Genomic DNA, 14836 nt, shown 5'->3' with positions numbered 1-14836 from the left:
TACTGTTGTATTTCTCACAAACGTTACGTGGGATCAGCTGAGACAGAGATTGAGGCACTCTGACAGGCACGTGGGAACGGTGAGCGGGGAGAACTAGCATTAAAGGCACAAGCAACAAAAACAGCTAGTGTGTTCAGAGCAAAACATTGTTCTGGAAGGTATAAAAAAAAAATCCGATGGGTGTTGTGAGCTGAAACTTTACAGACACATTCTGGAGACATAAAAGAATGATCTTAAATCATGATAAAGGGGTAAAATAGCTGTCCTTTAAATTAAAAACTTTTCAGCTTTTATTCTAGCTGAAATAAAACAAATAAGACTTTCTTCAGAACAAAAATTATAGGAAATACAGTAAAAATGTCTTGCTCTGCTGATCATCATTTAAGAAATATTTAAAAAAGAAAAAAAAATGAACAGGAACGCTAATACTTGTGACTTCAACTGTAGCTAAAAGAAAACATGGATAAAGTGCAAAAGTCCTGGGTATAATATGTTTCATTGTGCGGAATGACTGTTGACATGTGTAAAGATACTTTACTCTTTATATTTTTTTCTTTTAAATCATACAAATCCTGAATTATAGTTGTGAAAAGTAAAGTAATTACACAACGTAGCAATTTATGTCCAGTTGGGTGAAGATTGGGTTAAGAGAGAGAGAGAGAGAGAGAGAGAGAGAGAGAGAGAGAGAGAGAGAGAGAGAGAGTATGTAATGTGTGTAATGTGTGTAGCAGTATAGGGAAGGAATAATACTTTCCTATACTGTATACCACAGTGGCCCTTCATCTGTGTATGTTTGTGTATGTTTGTGTGTGTGTGTGTGTGTGTGTGTGTGTCATCTTATTTCTTAAATTGTTTTGTCAAATTAATATGATATTTTTATTCTATTCTTTTATTTTGATATGTTATTGTAGTTTTATATTTGTCCTCCTATTTTAAACTTTGGCAGTATTGTATTATTTACAGTCAAGCCAATAAAGCAATTTAGAATTTAAGAGAAAGAAAGAATTACGTTGTTTAGGAGTTGCGATTTGTAATATTCACCACAGGGTGGCGCATGGGAAGTTCTTTTTCCAGTCTATGGTAGTTATTGACCAAAATGCACTTACTGGGTCCTTATTCTCTCTTGGTGTTAAATTATAGTCTTCTTATTATCCAGGCCTCAAAGCCAAATTAAAATAATCAAATAACCATAAAAATGTGGCACTATACTGTAGTGGTCAACATTTTCATTAAAAAAGTGTAATTATTTTTTTAGTAATTTGTAATACTATAGTAATAGTAACGTAATACATTTTGAAATCTTCTACAGTAAATTTAAATATCGATTTTAATAACTAAAGTATATATTTGGATTATAGTAATATCATATTTATCTTAAATAACATGCCTGCATAGCTTTTTTGGTGTGAACATGCAATTCTTGTACAGTATATGCATTGGAAATGTCAAAAAAGAATGACTAGCGTTCATTTATTCATTTTTTCATTTATTCATTTTCTTGTCGGCTTAGTCCCTTTATTAATCTGGGGTCGCCACAGCGGAATGAACCGCCAACTTATCCAGCACGTTTTTACTCAGCGGATGCCCCTCTAGCCACAACCCATCTCTGGGAAACATCCAAACACACACACACTCATACACTACGGACAATTTAACCTACCCAATTCACCTGTACCGCATGTCTTTGGACTGTGGGGGAAACCGGAGCACTCAGAGGAAACCTACGCAAACGCAGGGAGAACATGCAAAATCCACACAGAAACGCCAACTGAGCCGAGGTTCAAACCAGCGACCTTCTTGCTGTGAGGCGACAGCACTACCTGCGCCAAAAACACATCTATAAATAACTACATCTGTATTAGCTTTTAGCAGATGATGGCAACAGAAAAAGTGACTCGCCCAAACATGAAACTTTTTTTTTCTTTTCTAAAACTTCTACAGGTAGACAGGTAGTCTGACTGGCAATACATTTAGGCCTCCACACTGAAATGTGTGACTAAAACAGTCTCTTTAACTCTCACAAATTAAGAGATTTCAAATTCATGATGACTGACATTGGTACTTGTTAACATATATCACAGCCTCTTTTTTTTTTTCGAGACATATAAGATCAATGTAGGTGTTATTCAAGCATTAACTGAAAGAAAATACAGAAAAAAATGTTTTCAGGTTTGTTAAATATTGCTATTTTGAATATCCTAAAAAAAACACCTCATGCGAGTGTAACCTTTTGTAATATATGACTTTTATTTTGCATATTTTTTCAATTTGCAATTTTAGTTTGGTATCACAGCCAATGATGCCATAAATGAATAATTTTGGCGTCCACAAGGGACCTTTCACTGTACAGTTTTTAAACCTCTTTATTATTTACTCAGTGTGAAGCTTTTGAATAATTGTTTTTTACTCTAAATAAACTTTTGAGGAATTGAAAGTTTCCATTGCTGGTTAAGGTTCTTCATGGAGTCTTTAATGTCAATAAGAAAAACTTTCTTTTTAAGAGTGTCCGTGCAAAAGCACAACAACTGAAATGCATTACTATAACACCAGCATCTATCACAAACACAAAGTACACCAGAACTATCTATCAAGCTTACCACTTTCATAAAATATTCAACTTACCATCTACTCCCATTGCCTCAGCAATTCTTTGCCACAGTGATGTTTCTGTAGTTGTGTGATGTTTATCAAAAAGTTCTGTTCTCAGACAGCAAAGGCAACAAACACATGACAATCATTCTTTTCCAGAATTTTCTTCCTGTTCTGCGGCACCACAAACTTTAAAATATACTGAGTGTGAAAGTTAGTAAGTCACAAATGACACACAATACACTAAAGCCTACAATTATATCCAAGCAATTTTGGTCACTCCTAAGTTCTCATATATTTGATTCTGTCAATGCTGTGAGTTGCTGTAGTCTAAAAAGACATTATTTTTTATAATAATAACCCAAAAGATAACCCCCTGGAACACGTTAGACTTTTTTTTATCTTATATGGCACATTTTTCATTCACAAAGAGAAATTGGCAAATAATTACCCATCCTTTGCTCATTTTAGAATAGAATTTAACTCCCTCCTTAAATCCCTTCATCTTATTAAGAATAAAAAAACAAGGATTCCTGAAATATTACAGATGTATTTAAAGAAGATCCTTGATTTTATCTGTTTTACTTGTGGTTATTCGTTTAAGTGTCATTGTAATTTCATTAATTTGTTTGTTTAATTTAGTCATTTTAGTATTGTTTTTATTAATACTATGATTATTGTTATTTTTACTTTTCCCTTTCTGTCTAATGCTATGCTATTTGTATTTGTATGTGTCACTTACGTTGGAGAACTTTGGTTGCAAAATCTGAAATAAAAACAGCATTAAAACCTTAGTGCTGATAGCTCCTCTCCTTCTGCCACATGAGCAAAGCTGCAACTGTTGAGTGAATGAATCTATTTATCGAGACAAAAGGGATTCTGTTTATTGGTTGAATAGATGCATCATCTGGGTTTTTAATGTGCACTTATTATTCTAGAATTTTCATTATGAATGCACTACATATCCTACAAAATAGCATAGACTATAGTGCATATGTGATATGGTACACACCTTTCTTTCTCTGTTTATCTTTTTTTGTTGTTGTTGACAATGGGTCATACCTGTTGTGAAATGATCCAATGGAAAGCGATTGGTTAGGGCATCACATATTCATGCTGTTTAATAGTTCTCAGTGTGAAAGGAACTTTAAATGACATTACTAAAGTAAAAAAAAAAAAAAAAAACACACATTTCTCTTATATGTATGTAAAAACACAATCTAAACGATTCTCACCTGTAAAGGTCATCCTGCTTCTTTTGAAATTTGATCTGGGCCGAGGTGGGACTGTTGTTGGAGACTATTCCAATAAAGAATGTAGGGGTGGAATTATGGGAGTTTTGCAGGACAAATAACAAAACAGTAAGGTAAGGGTAGATGAGTATGACATACTGGAGTGTTGGCAGGTATGCAGATTTCATGTCATCAAACTGATGTCATAAGCGTTGGGCTGCCAATCAACCACTGTGAATGGTTTGATTTTGATAAAAGATATTACTAAAACAATTGTATTTTTAAATAAATTAACCTGCATGGATTAATTGTTCACCTTAAGACTATCAATGTATGCTAGCAAAACAGACATTGTACATTTTAATTTCAAGCAGACTTTAAATCTCAGTAGTTTTTACGACCAGAGGCTGTGCAACGATGAGGTATCTTGGAAAACTCATTGATTTTTCTACTGTGAGTGATGACAAGTCAACATGCTGGAAATGAATGTGGCATACTCACACATACAGTATCTACGATAAACAGTACGTCAAAGCCTTTCAGGTTCAAATGAGGTCAAGGCTAGAGACAAACACAAATGATCAACATTTAAAGCTGTATGAAACACAAATCAAATCAAAAGATGATGAACAACAGTGCTCAGCGTGAGTCAAGACCACATATTAAATTTTTACATGAACATTTATTTTGTTATGAAAATATACACACTAACTGAGTCTTTATACTTAAAAATGTCTGTATTCGTTCATGTACTCTTTTAGTTGACTATAAAAGCCTATATTCTGTTAAAACATGAAACTGTAGAGGTGTTGGACTATAAACAAAAGTTTATTGCTCCATCCACCAACTGACCTGTCTAACCCAATTGATGTAGACAGACTCAATCCACATGACCCGATCACACTATGAGCACCTCTGTGGACTCAGAGATTATCATAAGCATAGCCTAAACCATATTATGCTGAGGGGTCAAAATATACTAATCTATAATCCGTCCTGTAAAGGCAGCCAAACAGACTGTGCTCAACTTTCCCATATCAAAGCCACCTACAGCAAACCAGCAACCATGAACGGCACAGAGGGACCAGACTTTTACGTTCCCATGTCGAATGAGAGTGGCGTGGTGCGCAGCCCTTATGAATACCCACAATACTACTTGGCATCTCCATTTGCATTCTACTGCATGGCCGCGTACATGCTGTTCCTCATCGTGACCTGCGTTCCTGTCAACGGTCTCACTTTGTACGTAACCATCGAAAACAAGAAGCTCCGGACGCCTCTGAACTATATCCTTCTGAATTTAGCGGTGGCTGACTTGTTTATGGTGTTCGGTGGATTTACAACGACCTTCTACACCTCCATGCATGGATACTTTGTCCTGGGACGGGCTGGTTGCAACTTAGAGGGTCTTTTTGCAACCGTTGGCGGTGAGATTGCACTTTGGTCTTTGGTTGTTCTGGCTGTTGAGAGATGGGTAGTCGTTTGCAAGCCTTTCACCAAATTTCGCTTCTCACAACTTCATGCTACCTTAGGAGTGGCTTTTTCTTGGTCGATGGCCTGTTCGTGTGCCATTCCTCCACTCCTAGGATGGTCCCGGTACATCCCCGAAGGCTTGCAGTGCTCTTGCGGAGTGGACTACTATACGCCGAATCCTGAGACTGAGAACGAGTCGTTTGTCATCTATATGTTCGTGGTTCATTTCTCAATCCCTCTCACCATCATTTCTTTCTGCTATGGGCGTCTGCTTTGCACTGTGAAGGTTGCAGCTGCCCAGCAGCAAGAATCAGAAACTACACAAAGGGCTGAGCGCGAAGTGACCCGAATGGTGATCCTCATGGTCATCGCATTTTTAATATGTTGGCTCCCCTATGCCAGCGTGGCCTGGTACATCTTCACCCACCAGGGGAGTCAATTCGGCCCTGTTTTTATGACGGTCCCGGCTTTTTTTGCCAAGAGCTCAGCTCTCTACAACCCGCTCATTTACGTCTTCATGAATAAGCAGTTTCGACACTCCATGATGATGACGGTGTGTTGTGGAAAGGATCCGTTCCAGGATGAGGAGGAAGGAAGCTCCAGCTCTAAGTCTAAGACTGAGACCTCGTCCGTCTCCTCTAGCTCAGCTTCTTCTGCCTGAGGCTCAGGCTCTGGGCTATTTGTGGAAAACACAACTCCACTGCCTGCAGATTATGACAGGACTTATGGAAGATTCTGTAATGAAAGATGGAGTTGTATAGATATTTTACAAAAAATATTTTAAATATTATGTGCAATTACCATAATTGTTCTAATAATATATCAAGAATATTAGTTTATTATAAAAATGTGTGATTTTATATTTACATATTTTCTTTTACTTATGGTAACATTTAGAATAATGCCCCATTAGTTCATGTATTTACTAACATGACCTAAGTGCCAATAATAACCTTGTTCACTAACTAATGCATTATTAAAACAAAAGTTGTCCTTGTTAACATTAGTTAATGCACCATGAGTTCATATAAACTAATGTTCGTTAAAATAAATGACACTAAATAACGTTAAGGCGGTTCATTCCGCTGTGGCCACCCCTGGTTTATGAGGGAATAAGCAGAAAAGAAAAAAGATTAAATAACGCTAACAAAGATGAATAAATATCCATTATGAACATATATCTAATAGTTTGTTCATGTTAGTAAATACATTAACTAACATTAACTATGGACCATTATTTTAAAGTGTTACTAAATATACAAACAGTATAAGATTTGTAAGACATATAAGATAAGATTTTATTTATTTTTCTATTTTGAAAGAAATACAGCAAGCATGTATTCATTTGATCAATTGCAATGGTCAAAATATTGTTATTCGACTTACAGTAGTGGTCAAATATAGGATTATCTTTGCTATTTGTTTAAACATGTGGCTGTTATGTGGATGCTTTTTTTAAGCAGTGTAATTTGAACATGCATTTTAGTTGTTTCGTATAAATTAATGCAAGGAAACAGGCTTATTAAGAACTGTGTAGGAGACGTTTTGCTAATCACTTTACAGTGGGCAATTAAGGAAATGCTGTTTACTGATTTTATTCCAAGTTAATGTATATTTTAGTTGCTGTGAGATGCTGGATTTTTCTGTGTAGTGAAATAGAACACATTTTACCAATGAACTGCAGTGAGAACTGTTTTCAAAATCGGTGATGACAACAACAACAACAATAATAATAATAATAATAATTTTTCTTGAGCAACAACTCAGAATATTAAAAGGATAAAGACTGAGGTAATGGCTGTTAAGCTTTGCTATTTCAAGAATAAAAGGCATTTTTAAATGTATCATAATGCGTCATTTAAAATATTTAAAATATATTTCATAAAATATTTCCATGTATCAGTGTTTGCTACATTTTTATCATATATCCTATATGATTTGCTTAATTTATTTAGAACAAATGAATTTTAGCGTAATGAGAAACAAGTATAGCCCTCAACTCCATTAGATTCACAAGTTTCATTGTTTTAAGGGTTGCAGAAATTCCTTTCTAATATTACATCACCATGGGGAGCAGATCTTTCAGCCACTCTGCTCCTCAGCTTTGGAATTCACTCCCTCCTGATCTCCGTAGTTTAGACTCTCTTTCTCAATTTAAATCCAAACTCAAAACACATCTGTTTAGAAAAGCTTATTCACTTTAACCTGACTGCATTTTTAAAGTTTGAATTGTTTTCTATTGACTTGTATAGTGTTTTTATTTGAATTGATTGGTCTAGCTGTCCTGTATGGTGACCTTGATTGTCATGAAAGGCGCCTTTAAGTAAAATGCATTCATTATTATTATTATTATAGTACCATATCATCTGCAAAACAGTCTTAAACAATAAAGGCGTTCAATGAAGTAAGCAAAATAATCACTCTTTTTTTAATCAAATCTAAATTAATGTAGTGTCATATATAGAAAACTGCAATATGTTTCTTCACAATGAACAAAAAAAAATGTTCTCTGACTTACCACAGTCAACTGCAAAGTCATTTTCTGTCATCATCTATGACAAGAAGGAAAATTCAACTTTTAAAATTCAATCAATTTTCATTATTCTTGTAGGCTTTTTATGGGTTTTGCACCTTGCTCTCTGGAAACAAACGCCTATGAAACTCTGTAAAAATGACCTTGAGGTAACTATGGCAACCCAGAAACGTCCAACCCTCCCCCGGAGTACATCAGAATACAAATTCAGACCTGAATAAACAGAAGAGACGAGCACAACCACTGATACAGAGGGAGAGAGAGCGATAGATTGAATGATAGAACAATAGAATGATACACAAAACAACTAGATAGAACGATAGATAGATTGATATGGATGTTGGGAAGTCTGCATACTTTGCACGTCTGGAGAGCAACAGTGTATAGCTGACGTCACTCCATTTATTTTTTTAATTCTCCAAAATGTAGGCCTTCTATTCTTGGATGCAGCAGTGGGACTGAAATGAGGTCAAAATAACAACCATTCACACCAGGTAGCTCGATGGTTTTATTCCAGGAATGATACAACCTTTTTTTCCTCTTGTCCCTGACATTAGACATAGTCCATCATCTGCAGAGTCATGTTTTTATATTTTAAAATAAATACATATTTCAAGATTATTATCAAATATAATAATAGATATAAGAATAAATACCCACATAACAAAATATATTTGGCCTTGATCTGGCCCATACAATCAGCTTTTGCTTGGCCCACATGCCTCAGTGAATTAAGGTACACATGACTGGACCAAGTCTGGCTTACGGACAAGGGCCAAACATGGATAATATCTGGGCCAAGTCTCAGCCAAGTTAATAACTCATAACTGAGCCTGAACTGGGCCAGATGTGTTGGTGTGTCACAACTGCTATGAAATTGATAAACCCATGAATCCTTGTGCTTTAGGCATGCTATGGGTGTGCTTTTTCTCGAAGTGATCTGATTTGTAGAATGCTTTTCCTTTATTTGAAAATAATAAAAATGTATTTTAAATGTGGGTCAAGATAGACCAAACTCACATGGCCCACATACCAATTATCAACATCTGACCCAAGTACTGTGTGCCGCCTTAAAGACGATGCCACCTCTGCCAAACCAGGGCCATGTTTGGCCCACATGCTGTATGCCAGTGTCAGGTAAATGCCTGCGGTGCCAGATTTAGGCCAAATCTGGGCCAGAATTGTTTGCTGCCTGGGTAATAATAATTGTCTGCAGACTTTTTATTGATTAACCTGGGCAGTGGTGGGTCCTCCTTTTCAAACTTGCCATAGACTACACTTTGTAACCATAGTAATGATAAATAATGATTATTTATTTGTTCAAACACATGAAAATAACCACAAATATAACTTATGATAATGGAATAAAAGCTAAATATGCATAAATGTGTGCTGGCGAATGTAGATTAAGATATGATACAAAACAGACATAATTTCGCAGTCATAGGCCTGTTGACATCAAGAAGATAGGCTACGCTACTAGTTTTATGTATAGTAAAACATGCAATACGCAAATGGACATCAATTATTTCATACTAGGCCCGTAGCTAGCATGGTAACAGGGGTGCTTCTTTTTTCTCAAATAGTGGACTGTTTTTGCAGTTACTCGCCTCATTTTATATTTAATTATGAGATTTATATACTGCATTTTTGTGACATTTTAAGCACTATCATTAGCTGGATTAGCTTGTTAGATGGTCATCTGTAACCACACTTTTTGATGTACCAAAAATATTTCTTAGACATTTAGAATAAAGAAATATAAAATAGAAATTTAATACATCATATAGCGTTAGAATAAATAGGAATCTGTTCACGTTTTAAATGAAAAACTGTGCTCTATTTTCATTTGTCAGGCAAATAACAAACTAGCCTGCACATTCAACTGTCCTGTCACAATTTAGCCATTTGAATAGTACAAAAATATAATGATAATAATATTGATGGATAACAACAATAGCCTAATCAGTATTCAAATTAATTTTAACATGGGCCACTTTTGATGCTTCACACCTTTTTATTGTTCATTTATTTTTGCTTCGAGGAGGAGGTCCAAGATTTAGAATAAAGGTTACTGTTCTTGTTTTCTATATTTAACAATACAGTAGGTCAACAGTGACAGATAATTTCACATATGTCAGACTGTCTGTTTTCCTGCACAGCTGGATGTTGGATGTTGTTGAAAAATATTTGTTTGCATTGGCCAAAATGGATTAGCTGAAGTCACGACAGCCAACAGAGGATTCCGCTTGGTCTTAAAGCCTTTTTCGATTTTCTCAATTTCTGATGGCATAGCAGTCAAAGTAAGACAAACGAGCTCATGTATGGGACAAATTCTGGAGCTTTCTCAGTGAGAGATGGGTCTTTCGATACACCCGAAACACTTCTGGCTACGGGCCAGCACAGTGGGCTTAAATAGCTCCCCCGTTTACTGTGGTAGATTTACTTCACAAACAACTGACAATTATTTGAGCACATTATTTAAATCAGTGAATCATTAAAAATGCGCCATAGAATGAAAATATGGATATGTCTACACTGTAAAAAAAAAAAAGTTATGGGGTATAAATAACGGCTGTTAAATTACAGAAATTTACTGTAAAATAACAAATGATGAACAACAGAAATTTACTGGAAGTTTAAATTTAAGACAATTTCTGTTATTTTATGGTAAATTTCTGTAATTTAATGTCTTATTTTATGGTAAAATTCTGTAATTTAATGTCTTATTTTATGGCAAATTTAATTTGATTTGTTATTTTATGGCAAATTTCTGTAATTTAATTTCTTATTTTATGGTAAATTTCTGTAATTTAACGGCCCCTATTTTACTTTTTTTTTTTTTTTTCGGCATCCAAGCTGCCGGAAAAAAAAAGTTAAATAATGGATTTTTTTTTACAGTGTATGCATAGCTGAAAAATAAGATAAAAAGCTTAGTACATGAAAATTACATATCCTGAGACTCAAACAGCTTTGTTTGTTGGCTCTTGTGTAAATCTGGTGTAAAATTTCTGTAAAAACGGGTGAATCTGAATAAAACACAAGACATGAGTTCATGAGTTCATATTATATATATATATATATATATATATATATATATATATATATATATATATATATATATATATATATATATATATATATATATATTTACAGTATACAACTGTATTGCAGTAGTTAATCAAAAATACTGTCCACCACTGCCCTTCATTTAGTTCATTCATTTTCTTTTCGGCTAAGTCCCTTTATTAATTAGGGGCCACCACAATGGAATGAACCGCCAACTTGTCCAGCTTATGTTTTACACAGTGGATACGCTTCCAGCTGCAACCCATCACTGGGAAACACCCATAAACTCTCATTCCCACACATACACTATGAACAATTTAGCTTACCCAATTCATCTATAGCTCATGTCTTTGGACTAAAAGGAAAACCAAAGCTTCCAGAGGAAACCCACATAAAAACTGGGAGAACAATTAAACACAGAAATGCCAACTGACCCTGCTGGAACCAGAGACCTTCTTGCTGTGAGGCAAAATCACTATGCACTGCGGCACTGTTTAAACTGTGCTAAAAGTTTAACACATTTTCAAAACACTTTTCTAGGTCAGTAATGTTTATTTAATATAATTTTGTTAAGTTACTGTGTGCTGCTCAAGTATGGACATAGGCTACTAATTCCATCTGATCCCTAAGCACCAGGTCGCTACTAGAGATGCAGAGAACAAAGTACACCTGATGCACTTCTCTCTTTATGCATTCACATCATTCTCTTTAAGCTGGAGAGGAAGGCTCAGTCTCGCATTCATCTGATAACCCGAGAGAAGGAGTTCTCACTGGATTTTTAAAAAGCTGTCGACTCTGTGGGTAGCGTATTGAATCTCTTTTCCTTCACCTTCTGAACTGCCAAGAAGATAAAGAAGTCTTTGTTCTCTCCTCCTCTTTATTTTCCAGACATGTTGGCAAAGTGTTAGAGAAGAACCCAATGCAGTTAAACACAGTCTCTGCCTCCCACACGCATCCATCTTGAATACATTTCACAGGGCCAAGTTGTACTCGGCTCGACCGGCTAACTAGCCCGTTTCCTCTTTCTGAGCTGGAGAATTAAAAGAAAGAGCGTCAAGATGTGTGTATATATACTGTTTTTATTTTTTGAACGTTATCATCATAGTTTTATTTCATTATCCCTTCATTCTTTTAAAATGATCACCTCTGAATGTACACATACTGCAAACTGTCAAAAATATACAAACAAATGCAGGCTTGTGCTATACTCTGGTCAAATGTCTAAAAAACAGTGGCACTGGGGAAGAGAAAGAAAATAAAGAAGAGAAAGGACACTGAAAGTGTAAAGACATGCACAGTATATGTCTGAGCACCACGTTGGCTGAGCTGCTCGGTGCATGAGAGGGCTCTCTGTAACTGAAGGTCTCTGAATCAGATAGTAGTCCAAAAGGCTGTCCTTTGTCAAACAAAATGAACGAAAAAGCAAAAAAATACACCAAGAATGGTACTGTTAGGCACATAATCGTTTCCTTTATACATAGTTGTCAAACTCTGTAGAACTGCTAGCAGATTTATAAAAAGGGTCATAAAAGAAAGCAAAAATGACACTTCAATGGAAAGAGACAAAATCATTCTTCTGCTGTTGAGAGTTGTAAAGATGCTCAACCATGAAAAAACACCAGATTTCAAATCAATAATTTAGTATCCAGGGTCTGCACAGTCCTTGGATGAAGGCTCGAGTGGACATTGGGCTCTAGGTATGTGGTCCTTCCAGCCGAACCGATCAGATGCTGAGATCTTTGGGGCTTTCTCTGTAGGCATTCCTCCTGGGCTCAGGTACGTTGTTGTTAGCTCTGCTGTAATTAGATCGGAGCGGGCTATAATACTCGCTCAGCTGAGACTCAACCTCCTCTTCTTCCTCATCGCGGAACCCTCGAATGGGAGACAGGTCTCGACCTAGACTCCTTGTTCGGTATGAGCTTGCAACCGGAGACTGATCTCTGCGATATGCATCGTGTCTGTTCCCAACTCTCACTGGAGAACGGCCCCTCAGTAATGAGTTGTAATTCCGGAAAGCTGAATCTGACTCTGGTGTTCGAACACGGGGAAAGGTGCCATCACGCGAAGCCCCTCGGAGAAGGGTCGACTCTCGATAGGCGCGCTCCATTGGGGAAAGGTCACGACGGTAGCTGGGGGGTTCTCTCATTACAGTGTCTTCCAGACTGAGCCGGTCTAAAAGTGGAATACTCTCAGAGCGGGATGGGGGCTTCGGAGGAGGAGGTTCCTTTAGGGTCACGTCAATTCCCCTGTCGAACTCTTTATCCGTGGGACGTCTTGAGGGAGACTGGTATCTGGAGCGTTGAGGGGAGCGATAGGGGGATCTGTTGCGATAAGGAGAGCTTCGGCGATAACCAGATCGGTGAGGTGAGCGATGGGGTGAGCTGTGTCTGCGTGGGGAAGAGTGGCGATGGTGCCGCCTGTCTGGTGAGCGTCCGTTTCTCTGGGTGTGTCTACTGTCTAAGGTGTCCCCGGCACTTCGAGTTCTGCGCCTCTCTGGGGAGCGATGCCTCTGGCGGTGATGGTGGTACTGGTTGCGGCTGTTGCTGTGGTGGTGGTGATGATGATGCGAATCATCCGTACTAGATCTCTTCTTGTCCCCCTTCTTCCTGTGAGACTTTGAAGTTCCACTGTCCTTACCGTGCCCTTTGCTCCTGCTCTTCTTTTCAGGGGAGCGGTGTCTGTGGTTGTTGTGGCGGTGGTTTGACCGGTGACCATGCTCCCGTTGGCCTGACTCCCGTGTCCTTTTGTTGTCATTTCGGGATGATTTGTGAAGGTCTGGTGGATAGCTGGACTCCGATGGTGGGTGGGGCCGACTTTCGGGAGGAGCTGAGTTCACTTCCGAAACAGTTTGTGCACCGGCGCCGAGGCCGTTGCCGTCGTTGATGCCGTCTGTAAAATATGAGTAATTATAGGTTATCACATACTGCCTGAACAAGTATCATCCAATGGATTGTGAATGGTTTTTGTCAGTTTTATTTTCCACGAAGAGTTGTTGTTGGTTAGGTCGTCACCATGACTAGACTGCAGTCCCCATTAAGTACGTTAACATGCACAATAAAAGTTTAACTTGAATCCACTACACCAGGAGTGTCCAAACTCAGTCCAGGAGGGCCGGTGTCCTGCTGAGTTTAGCTTCAACTTGGCTCAACACACCTGCCAGTTTAAGAGTTTACTCTTAGCTGATGATTGATTATAAAGCATGTTTGGCATGCTGTCCCGGGAGAGAGCCCTGAGCTCATAAGATCCTCGAGCCTGGGGCTCCCTCCCGTTTGCGAGGCGAGGGGGAAGTTTGAGCTCTGGTAGATCTCGAGAACTCCCCTGCTGTAGTAACTAATGAACGGATAGTAATTGCTCTTAACAGATAACTACTTACTAGGAGCATGTCTATGATGCCGATTTGGATTGGAAGTTGCATGTTTTTGGACAGTGGGAGGAAACCAGGGAGCACGGGGTGAATATGTAAACTCGGCACAGAAACGTCGGCTGGCTTGGTAAGGACTAGAACCAGAGACGTTCTTGCTGTGGGGCAACAGTGCTAACCACTGGGCCACCGTGCCACCCATCTAGGAAGAAGAGGGGTGGAAGGGTGGATTCTTCAAAACAAAGATGGCTGTTAAATGGAACTTAGGCTATTTAAGGTGGCTTAGAAATCGTCTGATTGGTGAATCATAAATTGAATAATGCGGGAATGGCTGCAAGCAATCAAAAGCACGTGATCCTCTTGAAATTAGTTTAGAAATAAACTTCACAAAGTGTCTAGTATATCTAGTAAGAGCTTGAATAGCTGGTTCAGGTGTGTTTGATTAGGGTTGGAGCTAATCTCTCCAGAACAACGGCCCTCCAGGACCGAATTTAAACCCCTACACTACACAACTTGCATGTATGCACTTGTTTGCAGTTTGAAACACAAAGTACACTTTGTCCATGTGGCATCCACATG

At 37.7% G+C, this 14836-nt stretch overlaps 2 protein-coding genes across 43 annotated transcripts in view; one reads left to right on the top strand and one right to left on the bottom strand.

Moving 5' to 3' along the window:
- Window positions 1–4868: 4868 nt before the first annotated feature.
- rhol (rhodopsin, like) lies at window positions 4869–7138 on the top strand. Its single transcript, NM_001110031.1, is given in 1 exon segment — window positions 4869–7138. A coding segment is annotated over 1 exon segment (1068 nt). The 5' UTR covers window positions 4869–4887; the 3' UTR covers window positions 5956–7138.
- Window positions 7139–11957: 4819 nt separating this feature from the next.
- The window catches only part of magi1b (membrane associated guanylate kinase, WW and PDZ domain containing 1b), a 228228-nt gene continuing 225349 nt past the window's right edge, over window positions 11958–14836 (bottom strand). For all 42 annotated transcript variants that reach the window (XM_087272281.1, XM_087272258.1, XM_087272285.1 and 39 more), the window contains one exon: window positions 11958–13785. In XM_087272281.1, the coding sequence (XP_087128407.1) occupies window positions 13729–13785 (57 nt within the window). In that variant the 3' untranslated portion in view covers window positions 11958–13728. The remainder of the gene's footprint in view (window positions 13786–14836) is intronic.

Source organism: Danio rerio, chromosome 11 (genome assembly GCF_052040795.2).
Source record: "Danio rerio strain M-AB ecotype USA chromosome 11, GRCz13ab, whole genome shotgun sequence".
In the NCBI taxonomy this organism is placed as follows: domain Eukaryota; kingdom Metazoa; phylum Chordata; class Actinopteri; order Cypriniformes; family Danionidae; genus Danio; species Danio rerio.
This window is presented reverse-complemented; position numbering and strand designations above follow the sequence as displayed.